Raw genomic sequence first — 15,318 nt, forward strand, 5'->3', positions numbered from 1 at the left:
TGACAAGAGAATGAGGATATCAAAGGGTGAATCCGGAACCAAGGGGGGGATTGGAAGATCTTTCATGTAATTTCTTTGGCCTTCCTGAGGGATGAGGAAACATTTGGGGCCTTTTACATGCTTTTGGAAGGAAAGGGAATGAAATGGCCTTTTCATTATTTTTCGAAAGATATTTTGGATTTTTTTGAAGGGGGAGGGGCATGGCCTTACTGGATCCCCATGGAACTGCCCCCGAGGATAGAAGGCTTGGGAGTCTTCACAATAGACTAATCAGACAACCAGGATAAGACACCATTACTGGAATGGTAGGATGCTCACAGGCAGGTGGTATACATGCTTTAAATGCCTCTTCAACAAACTGGGTGTTATGACTGGTTGTGAAATCTGGCAAACTCATCAATGAAAGTTCATGAGAACTTTCCTAAACGTAAATGACGTTAATAATCTGGGTGTAACCTGACCTGTGGCAGGACAGTTTCTCCTCTGTCCACTGCCTACCTTCTGAGCTCTCTTCCAACTCCTTGAACTGATTCTCCTTCTCTTGCAGGTCTTTCCTCAACTTTTCGCTTTCGGCTTCTTGTTTGTCTTTCTCCTGTACCAACAACGACAGAGATAAAATAAACAAGACTTCTGGTTAGGTGTCCTTCTGGAAATGTGACCCATGATTTTAGAGCTGGAGAGGTAAACATCTAACCAAAACATGAAGCAAGAAAAAACTGAGGAATGTGTTGTGATTTGATTTTATAACCAAAGCACTAATAAGGGAAATTTTTCAAGCTATCGAGAACGGCCTTTATTCTTCCGTTAAAAATTCCCTTTACAGTAAATAAAATCCTCCAGCCCTGTATCTCCGCTGAACAATGCACAGTATTTTGTTTTCACTGTTGCACTGTACATTCCTACAAATATTTTATATCATATGCCTTTGGAACATTCCTGAAAGCTTCCTAATAAAGATATGAAATGATGTCGGGGAATACTAAAATTATGTTAATTTCCCTCAGTGCATTAAAGCAAGACTATTAGCCAACCAGTGTGGTGCAAGTCTTTCATGTGAAGTGCTCAAATCTCCCACACGGTGATTTCAGATAGTCGCTCTATGCGGGTGACTCAGACTAAGGCAAGTTACTATTTTCTACAGTAAAGTTCATCACGGAGAGAGAAAAAAATAGGAAAAAGGGAGAAGGAAAGAGTTCACAGACAGGATGGCGGTGTGTAATTTCCCAGGCAAAATACCCACAAAGCAAGGACAGGAAGCCTGAACTGCAGTGTAAATTACAAGACAGAAACTAAGAACTCTGTGGGCTTGATATTGAGAAAGTTGCTAGTGCACTACATGTAGGAGATTCTCTGGATATGTCAACAGTAGCAGTACTTTTAGTTTTGAACATTTCATACGACATTTGCAGGAAGTTAACAGCTTGAACAATGTGTAAAATTTTAAATAAATATTTAAATGCCTATGAAACCAATTATAAAACAAACCCAAATTTTGGACTTAAACAAATCACAGTATTCTGCACTCCTTTTGTTATTCAAGAAACTATAAATTTAGCTGAATTATTCAGAAGAAGAGATACCACTTCAGAACAGCTATTCCATTCAAGCTATTTCAAAATAGCGCAATACCTTCTATGATAAAAATTTTAAATGACACTTAATTTTTCTTAATATCAATATTTGTGTTTTACGATTTGAGGTTTAATTAATTCTTTGTAATTATTTTGTAATATGTTAATGGTTTTTAACTTGTAAAAACATGTTCAATTCAGCCTAATGGCTGCCATTCATGTTTTAATAAACCATAATGAATGAATGAATGAATGATTGAATGAATGAATGAAAGCACTGAGGAATCATCTTGATTTTCATCATTTCAGTTTCTTACACCGTTGCTAATCATTTCAATCCACAGTTGATGCTTGATGCGACCATTATTCAGATCTGCACATTACATGCATAAGATTTTTATCAACTTTTAGCCCCTTTTCTACAATTGCAAGTTGAATTTGTCTAATCCATGTTCCTGTATCTCTACATTCCAATTCAAATCAGTGAAATGAAAAAAGGAAATCTTCATAAATGAACCATGCTGACATGCCACTGAAAGCAAGACGTAAAAAGACAATGCCAAAGCAGCCCAGAAATGAAAATGTGGCCAGCCAGAAATGAGAAGTAAAGCTAGATCGGCGACTTGCTGTCATTTGCATTTGACCTGACTGTGGCATCGCTATGGTAACGAGAAGTAAAATAGTGCACTTTCTCATTCCAGACTCCTGCTCAAGGGAGGCTCAAGGATGAGAACTAAGATGAATGAAAACTCGACAACTCAACTCATGTCCAGTCTGTGGTCAATTAAGCAGTGGCTCGTCAGGGCTCTCTATGTATATGATTATAAGCTACAAACATCATTGGTCAGAAAATTGGAGTTAAGAATAAGTTACCCAATGATGGGTTACCTAGCAAGAAAGTGGCAAATTACGGTACAAAGATGTGGGTCTGGCCAAGAAGAATATTTCAAACAATGTGTGAGGCACTCTTATCAAACTTTGCTGGCATGGCACTTCTTACATCATATCACTACATTGGAGTTAGGAATTTAACACAGGTAAAGCTGAAGTTTTATTTCTACTTTTTAAAGGCATCTTAACAAGCGATAGCATGATCATTTTACGGTTAACTTTACATTTTTCACTAAGCATCTGGAAGCAGGGATATTCTTTACTTACTAGTATATGCTCTGCTGCAAACTGATGTTATGCTTTTGTTTGCTGAGCATGAACACAGACATATGCTTGGGGGTATTATTCTTTGCCAAATGCAACCCTCTATAACTGGCCTAGTCACTATAAACCTGGAAAGTTGCAAGGAGTCACTAAATGTACATATACAGCCATGGTTTCCTTGTTTCCTAATGGTGCTATATTGCAAAAGAATTAATGACACACTTTTTAAAATGAATCGTTCCATATTTAGAGTCGAGTCACCTTTGGAGCTCACATAACCCAAATAAATCTGTCGTGTTCAGCATATTGCTAAAAGGTGACAAGTTCAAACATGAAGTAGGACACTTGGTTTGCCCCCACCTAGAACGTTGGGTGCATGACGCATGCTAGTTTTCTTACGAGCACATGGATGGCACACCCTGCACACACTGTGACTTATGCTAATTGGCAGGAAAGTTTACTGCATTTTTTTCCCCTATCAGTGAGGCTGCAAGTTCGCACGTGTGCATTTGTTTCAAATCTAACTTGGGATGACAGCAGGAAAACAGTGATTCCTTCAACCATGAACAAGTACATGTATGTTTTTTCTTTCTGTCTCTTTGTTTTTACCTACCCAAGTTGACACACACATGTGGTTATATTAACAATGGTATTTTTTACCCCAGGTTGCAAGTTGTTCAGTTTTCACAAACAAAAACTTCAACCACTTCCCTGATCATGCAGCGGCCCCAGGCCACAAGTTTTTAGGACACGGTTGCTGTCCCATAATGCAACAGTCAATCAATCAGTTAATTGGTCCATTTCCTGCAGCTTAACCAATTAGAGAGGGACCAATTACGAACTTATCAAGAACTTATCACGTCTCTCGGTAACCTGGGACTACGCAGCAGTAATTTCTAGTCACAGCCTGGGTTCTAACCCATGGGCAGTGTCTGGTCTGACACATTCTGAATCAGGTGAGGTCAATTCTAAGCCAAGTCCTCCCCCCCACATGCCAGAGCAAACCCAACTGATAATCGACCCACTTCACTCTACAGTACCAAACTTTAGCTTAAACAAAGTTGAAAGTGAGCATGAAAACTGCAAAGCAACAGGTCTCAGTGTCCCAGTAGGATTCTGCTCATTAATTAATTCTGTTGTTATCGAGATCACAATTTCATTCTCGGCATCACTTGTGAAGCTTGTAGCAATCAACTATAGAGAATCAGTACCGGTAGGCTCTAACAAGTTAGCAGGATGGCTGATTTCACGCAGGCATATTAAGTACACTGGCCATTGAATCTGAAAAAAGTCTCAAATCGTTCAACCGCAAGACATCCCTAAATAAAACTGCCTCAACGCAAAGCAAACTAAGGAAGAAAATCAGCCAAATATGAGAGCAACCTCCAACTCATTCATTCTAAACTAAGCTGTGGTGAAGAGCAGCCTCCAGCCAACCTGAAATAAATGCCAAAAAAAAAGCAGTGCATTCCGCAGCAGCAGCAAAAATGGATGCCTCTTGGTGACAAAAAAGCAACCTGCATTCTTGTGATGAAGCCTTTGTATCGTGATGAACATCAATCATGACATAAAAAACATAACTCCCATGATGCATCTGCGGTATGATGTAATTTCTCCTTCTCTGTTTACCATGCAGAAGGTATATTTACCTTGAGAAATTGTTTGACAGCCTGCCAAAAAGGAATCAACAACATCAAGTGGGTTAATAGCCCATCATGACAATGGGAAAGTGTAGGAACAGGGTTACAGAGGATAGTGGGAGTGAGGTGATTGCAGTCCTCCACTGCAGTGGGTTGGGTTGGGTTGTGCTGGGTGCAAAGCATTGGGATGCAGGCAACTGATAGGGTGGCAACGGGTTACATGAGGTTGGTGGGGTGGGTGGGTTGGCTTGTGCTGGACACAAAATAGCAGGATGTGAGAAGTTGATAGGAGATAGGGTGATTGTAACTGGGTAGGGATGGGTAGAATTGGGTTGTGCTTGGTGCAGAGAAGTCAGATGTGGGTGGCTGATAGGTATAGTGGGTTCATGTTAGGTTGGTATGCACACGGGGTTAAGGTTTCACAGGTTTTGTTATGATCAACATGGGCTATCTTGTGTAGGTGGAGTCACATTGGGATGAATTTGTGGGATTGGGTTGGGTTGGATTGGGTAGGGTTGGACCGGGTAGGGCTAGGTTGGGTAGGGTAGGGTTGGGTTGGATTGGGTTGCACTGGGTGGGGTAGGGTTGGGTAGAGTTGGATAGGTTTGGGGGAGGCTGGGCTGAGCAAGGTTGAGTTTGTCAGGCTGAGTTGCTCAAGTTATGAGGTTAAATTGGATTAGCTTGGAAAGCAAGAATAACCAGCTCAACTTTCCTTGACACCAGTCACTACACAGCAAACAGAAACACTAACTAAAGATGAACTTTAAACTCAAACTTGAAGCTGATAGAATCACTAGTTGAAAGGAAAGACAGCATAGCAAAAATGACATGAATTAAGCGAGTGGGGAACTTAAATTTTGAGAAGTCTTGGAAAATATAAGCATCCCTGCGTGTCCGCTAAATTTCAAGGATAATGAATATACTGCCATTTAAAACGTCACAAAGGTGTGAAAAAAGGAATAAATGAGATGGATCAGTTTCAACTAAAACATGCATACTACTTGTCTGTTCTGAATGCACAAGTACAAGTAGCTAGCTAAAAAAAGTTGACTAGTCTGATTTTAACAGACTGAGGTGAATTTAATTGAAAATGCTCACATTTCACTAGGTTTCAAACTGTTTGGCCATCCAAGAATACAACCAAATAAAACCGAGCACAAAAACTGTATGCAAACTTGTGAAATCTCCCTCAACCATACTGGATAATCATGATCCTTGATATAGTTAAGACAGACTTCTTTCCCATTTCCCCATAAGAGACTTGTCTGGGACAAGAAGTTGAATGAATCATATCCACTCTCTTTAATCTCAAAACCAATGTTTCTGCCCCAGGGATGTCCCCGCTTTTAGCCAGCAGGTTCCTGCCTGACACACAGTTTTTAAAGGCCAATTTTTCAGTTTTGCTTCGGAAAGAGAGGTAATTTGTGGGACAATCCTACAATTGATATAATGAGGCTTCAATGACAGTAGTATGATTAAGACCGTGCTCTGATCTCCCCAAAAGATCTCCACTTTATTAAAACTTTCTACTAACAATCTCTGATCACTTGGCATATTCAATGTACAGACAGTGACTTTTCAATTTTAGCTTTAACCATTCTGAAAGAGTAAAAGACCTACTCCGAGCTGTTCTATTACTATTTAACACATTTATTATTTCTTGGTACAAAACAGCTGCCATAGAAAAAACTGTGAAAGATTATTCCCTGAGGAAGACGGGAAAGATCAGATAAAGAGGGTAGTTGCCTCTCTGATGCTCAAAGGAATGGATTGCTAAGAACTACTGAGAAGAAGTTGTGGTCTTTTTGTTGGTGCAGGAAAACTTGGAGATGTGCAAATCACTCAAGAGGTGATTCAAGCGCATAGGAGAAGCCAAAGTAATCCGTATCATGAAATTCAAGAAACAACACATCTTATATTTTACATGTTGACTTTTCAGAACAGTGTAAGTAGTAAAATAATAAAGTGCAGTGTCTCGAGACATATAAATAATCATGACTTTGAGTACAAACACAATAGATTTACACGGGTAAATGTACTACAGTTTGAAATATGTTCCTGGTGCTAAATTTGTGATTGTCCTGTAATATTTATGACTAATGCATATTACAAAACCGATTAAAAGAACGAGGTTTGCTCCTTCTTATGCATTTCGGCATTTTGACATGTCCAAATGAGGCAGCAAATGATAATGGTTTTCTGATCAAGCTCCATCCAAGGCCGAACTACAGTCCACCACTACAACTCTGTTTATGGTTGAAAAGCTACCTTTCGCTGGTACTTTTTTTCATCCTCTACACGTCTTCTTTAAATCCTGGTCAGTGACAACAGTGGGGCTATCCAAGGTTTGCAATCATCTGACACACTGCTCCTAACCAAAAACTCCATTCCCCATTGGGCAGCCAGATCAGCTGACTAGTTCACCCCCACCATTGGGCAGCCAGATCAGCTGACTAGTTCACCCCCACCATTGGGCAGCCAGATCAGCTGACTAGTTCACCCCCACCATTGGGCAGCCAGATCAGCTGACTAGTTCACCCCCACCATTGGGCAGCCAGATCAGCTGACTAGTTCACCCCCACCATTGGGCAGCCAGATCAGCTGACTAGTTCACCCCCACCATTGGGCGGCCAGATCAGCTGACTAGTTCACCCCCACCATTGGGCGGCCAGATCAGCTGACTAGTTCACCCCCACCGTTGGGCAGCCAGATCAGCTGACTAGTTCACCCCCACTATTGGGCAGCCAGATCAGCTGACTAGTTCACCCCTACCATTGGGCAGCCAGATCAGCTGACTAGTTCATCCCCCACCATTGGGCAGCCAGATCAGCTGACTAGTTCATCCCCCACCATGACTCACCTCTTTGTGCTCCTGTAAGACTCTGCCCATCTCATCGTGGAGTTCGTTTTTCTCCAGGATGGTCTGGTCCAGCTCCTGCCGTAGCTTGGCGTTCTCCCGCTCCAGGTCAGCTAGCCTCTTGCTGAGGGAGACGGATTCTGCCTGGGTCTGCTCCATGGTCTTGACCTGGGTACGCAGCTTCTCAATGACTGCTTCCTGTTCCTCTCTCTCCTTCTTCTCCTTGGTCTACAGAAGGAATAAGTAACTGGTTTCATGAAAATCACCAAAATTCTTGAAAGACCTGTTCCACAGCTATTATCAGATCATTGCAAGTCATCCAATCTCAAGTCACAAGTTATAAATTTGGACAAACCCCTTATTCCTTGTTACGTGATCACTCGTGATGTTTACAGGTACTTGATTTGATTTTGAGATTAACAAGAATACAACTCTACGTTTCCGATGGATTCAGCAAATTTCAGAGACAATGAATCAAGGATTCAGAGACACAGTCACTCCCGTTATCGAAATTCAGCATATTGAATGTGGTCTTCCTATATCGCTCATCCTTATCACAGATATCCCACATGACATTACACCAGCAATGTTACAACCACAGACAGAAACGTGTTGAATGAGAGTAATATCACCACTGGATTTGCAATATTTCTTGGTAATTTAACTCTGACTCAATGTTCAACCCACCCAGAGGGTTAAAACTTCCTGCTGCAATATATGTAGTAAATCCTTCAACGTTCAAGGAGAACAATAACGTTCTCAAACCAGACAGCAAATAAATGAAAAGACAGTTCATCAATGTAAATAACTGCCTGTTATGCCAACTTCCCCTTACGGTTATGGTAATTTCTCTCAGAGTTGGATGTTAGGGAACAAATGTAAATTTTTATATGAATCATTGGTCTGTAAATATTTTCACAATTTTCTTATAAAAGAAAAAGCTCAAGAGCTGTTCTTGAATGCAACCTGTTAGGAGCATCTCCCTCAGAAACAACGGAAAGGAACGACCCTTACCTCAAAAAATAACACCCTCAGTTTGACTGGGTCACCCCGCAGACCAGAATATCGCGAGTACGTGAACCGACTCATGGTTGGTAACTATTTGGACTTGATGATCAACACTTCTTGGGTTTTGAAACCTCAAAGGAGATGCAGGTATTCTTAAGCTATTCAATTTCAGTCCTTCAGAAGATACTGAATGCAGATGACTATTAAAGTGTTGACATAGTTGTTTTCCTTGTGGTTCCTGAAGAATGTATACGTACGTGTAGTGTTTTTATCAGTTGGTTTCTGCAGTGAGAGCAAACTTCAAAGGTTCCACTGATCTGTGCATTCCGGAACAGTATCTAACACAAGTTTTGCACGTCAAAATTTTCACAAGTACAGGGACCTCTACAAGTTAAGCACTTTTGGGTATTTGTACACAAACTCGCAAAGCTTCTTCAACAGTAATGAGGTTGCAGAATTGAACGGTGGAGCTTATTGGAAAGGCCTGATCTGCATGGAAATGCATTCCTGTTAATGAAATACTGTAGTTGACGGCCCCCTACAATCAACTTGGCCTTCTGTGCATGTTCCTTCCTTTCACGCTAATCACTGTGGACTCCTGCTGGTGCTGAATTCATCCAATCCCACATGGAGCATAGGTTGCTTAGGATCCTAACTCACAAAAGATTCAGTGAAACAATGAGCTCATTTCTCCAAAAAGTCCTGCTCACTTGGTCTTCTGGCCGATGGCCAAGAGTCACTTTTATAACTGAAGCACTGATCAGAAATCACTACAATTTGATCATACCGTTCAGACCTCATCAAATATTCTTTGTAAAGTATGAAACTGATACTAGGAAATTCTCGGCAGAAGGTTTGGCTTGATGCATCTGCAACAGAAACCACTCATACATGAAGCACTGTCCTTCCTTGACTTGCGAGAGTGTAAACATACAATTGTTGAATTATCTCGATAACTGTAATGAAATACTTTTCAGCAGGTTCTTGGCCTCAAATCTGAGCAGTCTCTGGTGTGATCTGGTTTACAGCTTACGATATTCCCAACACGGTGTTTCTGGAAAACAGGATCAGTTTCTCTCTACATGTACTCTACTCCGTTGGATGACCCACTAGAAACAAGGCTCAGAGAAGGAGTAACGTCAATGTTGTTATTCAGTCAGCAAGACTGCAAACATCCTTCGTTTCAATGGTGTTACCTCATGCAGTAACCACCATCTGCTGGTTTATTCCATTGAGAGTTTTCACAGTCTGGTACCTCAGCCAGAAAAACTGTGTCGGAAGGCTAACTCATTCAACAATGAACTCCAGCAGCAGCGACTGCTAAAAATACATGTATCCTACTCTTACAGCAACAACAAAAGATGTGCCGGAGAGTTGAGGTATTACTCCGAGGTTCTACCTCTGGAGAACAAATGTCTTCTACAACTTCCAGGATGGCATCACTTGCTGAGAGACAACATAGCTCCGAGCCCAAGTGATCACCACATTTCATCAGTCTACGGTACGTGTAACCCAAGCACCTAAGCTGCCGGTGGTACCCGTGAATTTTATGAGAACAGCACCTCCCACGAAACCATTTTTGCTGTTGTCTTTTAAGACTGCTTAATGAGGAGCGTATGGCAACAGTGTCTTCAGATAACTAGTTTCAGTTTCATCAGTAGAGCCGGGAAAGAATCCATCCCCTCCCCCCCAACTCGTGATAATTCCTACCCCGGTTCAGGATATTAGATGACTAATTCACTTATGGTCAGATTACGTACAGGAATAGAGGGTCCAGCCTCCTGCGACATCCAACAATTGCTGTAATTTTTCATAAAGGGGGCTCAGGGAGTGAAGGGGCAGATTGGCTAAATATGAGGGGAAGAATGTTCACTGCGATAGCTTGAAAACGGGGCTTTGTGAGAAGGACCCCCCCACAGGTTCTTTCAAGGTCTACTCAGTTGGCGTGCATTATCTTGAAAAAAATTCTGGAATGTTGAAAACTGTATCAGTAAATAAAGTTCAAGTGAAGGGTACAGCTTTGGGAGGGGTTGTTTTGTTGAGTTAGAGGGGGGAAGCTTGACAAGTCTCTTGCTTGTTGAAGTCTACACGATCCAGTGGAAATCAATGTTGATTTCTCCATGGATACAACTGGGCTTTAATGGGGTTATGTTTTTACAAGGAAACGTTGTCTATCTAAAGTGGTGCATTTGGGTTGAGGCTTTGTGATATCCAATTTGCTTTGTCAGTCAAATTAGGGCACCTAAACTCAAACGTAACGTGCATGTATGTGACATAGTTAAAACGAAGACTAATCATAACTCCCCGAGGCATATGTGAATTTTTATTAAAAGTGGAAGATTTGGGAAGGCTGGGTTTAATTGAATGGAAACCCCAAAAGCAATGACTAAAGTGCAACTGATCCTATGGGGCATTAATAGGGAGACATTTCTGAGACATTTGAAGGTGAGTCCAATGAAAGATAACAGGAGGGAATCTTTTACACTTTGAAGAGAAAGTCAACCGAACTTCCTGTGACAAAACCAGACCCGAGGAAATACAAGTAAGTACCGGTACTGGAAATCCGATGAGCATCATCTGACGGGGGGGGAAGACGAGTCTGCCATCTGGTCGTCATTAACTGCACCCTTCATTAATTCACATATAAAAGTTCTCAGCCCAGGTGATAGAGACTAGACTAAGATCTGGGCGTGTGAAACTAAGGGTGTGATTCAAGCACTGTGTGTATTACTGCAGATGGAGACTCAACCCTGTTGGGCTTGGTCGACTGGTACGATTAGTACCGGAACATGTCAGAATGCTTGCTGCTGTCAATATCAGATTATACACAAAATATGAAATGGCATCTTGTCATGAAGGAGAGTAGCAACTTGGGTGGCTATCAAGATGTTTGAGTCATCATCCATCCCCCCACCCCAAAATACTTTGTCTCCAAGTGTGCCTCCTAAATAACTATGAAGATCTCAACAATGTATAACACATTTGAAATTGAAAACGAATTTTCTTTCAAACTTACATATAAGTTACTTACAGAGTGTGTAATTTTTCAAAGTCAAATTGGTCAATTTCCTTTGTGTTTCAATTTCCAGAAAATAGTGCGCTTTATTGAGTAAGATTTGAAATTGGATATGCTCAAATTTTCACAAGGAAATAGAGATGACAGGGATTTTTGTCTGTTCTAGTGAGTCTGGGATCAGGTATACAAGTAGGACTTTAAGAAACAAGGAAATTCCAATCTTTACAAGACACTGTACAATGTATTTCAGTTTTCAATGGCAAATCGTAAGTACATGTACGAAGTGGAAAGTGAGGAAATCAGCTGATCCGAGGAAAAGTTACACGCCTGTGGTTATTACAAAATCTATCACGGCAAAACTTGAGCCAACTGCACCTTGATAATGTGAGTATGGCTTACTGACTCAAACAAACCAAGCATCTTCAAGCCAAGGATTTCTCGGTAGGCTTGGTCAATATCTGTAGGTAATGACCAGACATTTGCAATCTCCAGACACCCAGACCATGCCTTGACCACTGAGTCAAGGAAGGAGAGAACTGCCACTGGCAAATGTCTCACCTGGCAGATGCTTCCAAAGTTGTAATTGAGCCTTAGCTCACAAGCTATCCGTATTTAAGTTGTTCAGCTCTTTTTTTTCAACTGACTTGTGAATTGAATTGTGTTTGACTTGTGACTGACGCTTGGGTTTTAATTTTCAACTAAGAGTCAGCTAAAAATGACTTCAACACCTGCACCTCTGGTCTTGAAGACATGGTGGGGTGGATATCTTTGTAATGTCATTGCTCAGAAAAGCACGACATCACAAGAAAAGGCAAAGACAAAGGAGACCCAGATACTGGAATCCACAGGAAATGTTTGCACAAGAACCTGGCATCGTTTTTCGATCGTTTAATCCCCATGAACAAATCTGAACAATCCTGTGCTGTCATTACAACGACCATGACCAGATCCGGCACGGAGCTGGGAGAGGGACGATGCTATCAGAAGACTGGCTTGATTCAAGGGCAGAAGACTGCCAACAAGACAAGGTTATTTTGCAGCAGCTAATCAAAATATGCCACAAATTCACAAATGTCGCTCTACTACATGCACACCAAATGACCATGACAAGATCTGGCAGTGAGGGAGGAGGGGAGCAATGCCAGAAGACTGGCTTGATTCAAGGGCAGAAGACTGGCTTGATTCAAGGGCAGAAGACTGGCTTGATTCAAGGGCAGAAGACTGGCTTGATTCAAGGGCAGAAGACTGGCTTGATTCAAGGGCAGAAGACTGGCTTGATTCAAGGGCAGAAGACTGGCTTGATTCAAGGGCAGAAGACTGGCTTGATTCAAGGGCAGAAGACTGGCTTGATTCAAGGGCAGAAGACTGGCTTGATTCAAGGGCAGAAGACTGGCTTGATTCAAGGGCAGAAGACTGGCTTGATTCAAGGGCAGAAGACTGGCTTGATTCAAGGGCAGAAGACTGGCTTGATTCAAGGGCAGAAGACTGGCTTGATTCAAGGGCAGAAGACTGCCAACAAGACAAGGTTATTTAGAAGCAGCTAATCAAAATATGCCACAAATTCACGAATGTCGCTCTACTACATGCACACCAAATGACCATGACAAGATCTGGCACTGAGGGCGGAGGGGAGCAATGCCAGAAGACTGGCTTGATTCAAGGGCAGAAGACTGCCAACAAGACAAGGTTATTTAGAAGCAGCTTATCAAAAATATACTACAAAGATATGAATGTCCCTAGTACATGCCCACCAACTATATCAGAATTTCATTCCTTCCTCCATACAAAAAGAGGCAGTAAGGGGGATGAGACATGCCTTAATCTGCTCCGTCGCAGAGATGATCCGACACGTAACCAATTTGTCAATGCAGACAAAAATCTTCTTGATCAGAGTTCATGATCAAATACAATTCAAGAGAAAAATTTCCCCTAACTCTAAAAATACATGTGTGCGGCACACCCAGAGTGTTGAGTAATACCCTGGACTTATCTTATCCATGCAGCAACCTTGAAAATCATCCTTACATGCACTTATTTGGCAGAAAAAAAAAATGGCCGATCAGGGAACATTCCACTATAACTTCTTCATATAGACGATGTGTTGAAAGACAGAATGCCAGTTACATTACTTTTATCTGAATGGCCTATCACACATAATTGGCAGTACACAGTAACACATGTGCATGGCATGTGACACAAACATAAATTTCCAGTTTGCCACTGGAGTTCTGAATGAACAGATTGCAAAGGAAATGAACTAATGTGACGAAGGGAGAACTTACCAAGTCATTCACCTTCTGCTGCAGGGAAATAATCTTATTCTCCATACCCTTCTGGAGTTTCTTCAAGTGTTCAACCGAGCGAGCTTCAATCTGAAACAAATGGCAAATACAGTATGTGTGAAAAATCAGTCCATTTAAAGTGAGACTGCCTGGTTCTTTTGGGGGGAGAGATTTCTGCCACTTGTCCTGTTCCACAGGAAATCACCCTGTATGAGGAAGTTGAGGCAAGGGCCCCGGAACAAATTCTGACTCAAGCTTTTTGCCAGCTTTGCTGCCGATGAAAAATGTGTTCCCAACATTTTAACACAAGCTAATGCTCAGTTAAGCTCTATGGTAATCCTATGATTCTGAATAACGAGTCCAAAATGCAACAAGCCAATTCTACCAGATTTGGATGGCATAATCGTCATTCAAGTAATCAGTATTTTGAGCCAGAATTTTGTACTCAGCATGCAAACAAATTCCATGATGCAAAAGTAAAGTTTCTTTGAAGAATGAACATGTATTTTCTATTTAACACATGCAAACAAGGGTTTCAAATAAACTCAAAATGCACACTTCACGACCATGCAATAAACCTTCTTTTCTGGAATGCATTTCAGCTTACAGACAACTGTCTTTCAAAGTTTGTGAACTGGCACAAATGTAAAGAAATCCCTGAATGAAGAAAACTATCAAAGTTTTGGGCAGGTCTGGTAGAAACGATTTTTCTCCTTGGCATCAGTAAATCATCTGATAATTGTATAAACTTCAAATATTTGTGAATCTACAAATTGCTTCTACAAATTGCCCAACAAATTTCCAAACATAGTTGTTCAGATCATTTGATTCTCCAAAACTTGTTCTTACTTTCTACAGATCCCATGCATTTACTAAATTTGAGAGGTCATAGCCATCTTCAACTTGTACATGTACCTCTTCAGCCAGGCACAAACATTGTTCATCTTCCCCAAGTTAAAAAAAGGGCATCGTAAATGAGCGTCGATCGTCCTTTAATTTGTTGTGAAGATCAAATTCTTAGGTCATGCTCAATGCATTTCGTACACCTGGTGCAGCATCCAGGACTCACATAGGGGTTCGCACAAGGAACCAGACATCCAGCTGACATTCTGAAATACAGCCGCTGAATTGAGGAGAGGAAGTCAAAACGAGAGAAGGGAAGAAAGATGGGTACAGGGGGACTTGAACGGGGGTTCAGCCATGGATGCAGAACGGTATGGTTTTGAGTCATCCCTCCCCTGGGGTGGGGAGGGTGGAGGGGTGAGAGAGTAGGGTGTACTCTGTTAAATGCCTCAGTGTGGCAGAGGATGACTTGCGAATCATGCAAGAACAAATGATGGTGGACTGTGCTAGATCAGGTCTCAAAGATCAGTAATTACGAAATTGGATTGAGAAGCTACATGATGATTCAAGCGGATCATGCTTGTGTCTGTGATACATGAAGCGATTTCACCTGAAGAAGCAGGTATAGTACCTGGTACATGTATGTACATTGGACTTGTAAACGTTAACCTGTAAACACCTGTTAACAACTATTCAGACATTTAACACACCACCAATCTCTGTAAGTCACTCTTTCCACATGTTACATTTAGATTGATAATTTCTCTGAAAATAAACAGTTTTATCTGCCGCTATGCTATCACTTACATGTACCCGGTTACATGATTAAAATAACAACAAATAACACCCTTGGACCTTGACCCTATTGAAGTGCTCTTTATGGGTATCTACATGTTGCATTTCCAAGAAATTGATGAACTGTGAAAATTGAAACCCAAAAAATAAA

At 41.3% G+C, this 15,318-nt stretch overlaps 1 protein-coding gene across 10 annotated transcripts in view; it reads right to left on the reverse strand.

The window, feature by feature from the left end:
* LOC110974492 (unconventional myosin-Va-like) overlaps positions 1–15,318 on the reverse strand; it is a 94,659-nt gene that overhangs the window by 23,889 nt on the left and 55,452 nt on the right. For 8 of the 10 annotated variants that reach the window (XM_022226177.2, XM_087140508.1, XM_087140512.1 and 5 more), the window contains exons 20-23: positions 13,530–13,619; positions 7,227–7,451; positions 4,376–4,396; positions 499–592 (exon numbers count right to left, since the gene is read on the reverse strand). In XM_022226177.2, coding sequence (XP_022081869.2) covers positions 499–592; positions 4,376–4,396; positions 7,227–7,451; positions 13,530–13,619 — 430 coding nt within the window. The remainder of the gene's footprint in view (positions 1–498; positions 593–4,375; positions 4,397–7,226; positions 7,452–13,529; positions 13,620–15,318) is intronic. The other 2 variants (XM_087140513.1, XM_087140509.1) reach the window with 1 other exon arrangement.

The sequence above is a fragment of the Acanthaster planci genome, linkage group LG08 (genome assembly GCF_054643075.1).
Source record: "Acanthaster planci isolate LZ-2023a linkage group LG08, COTS_SCS, whole genome shotgun sequence".
Lineage (NCBI taxonomy): Eukaryota > Metazoa > Echinodermata > Asteroidea > Valvatida > Acanthasteridae > Acanthaster > Acanthaster planci.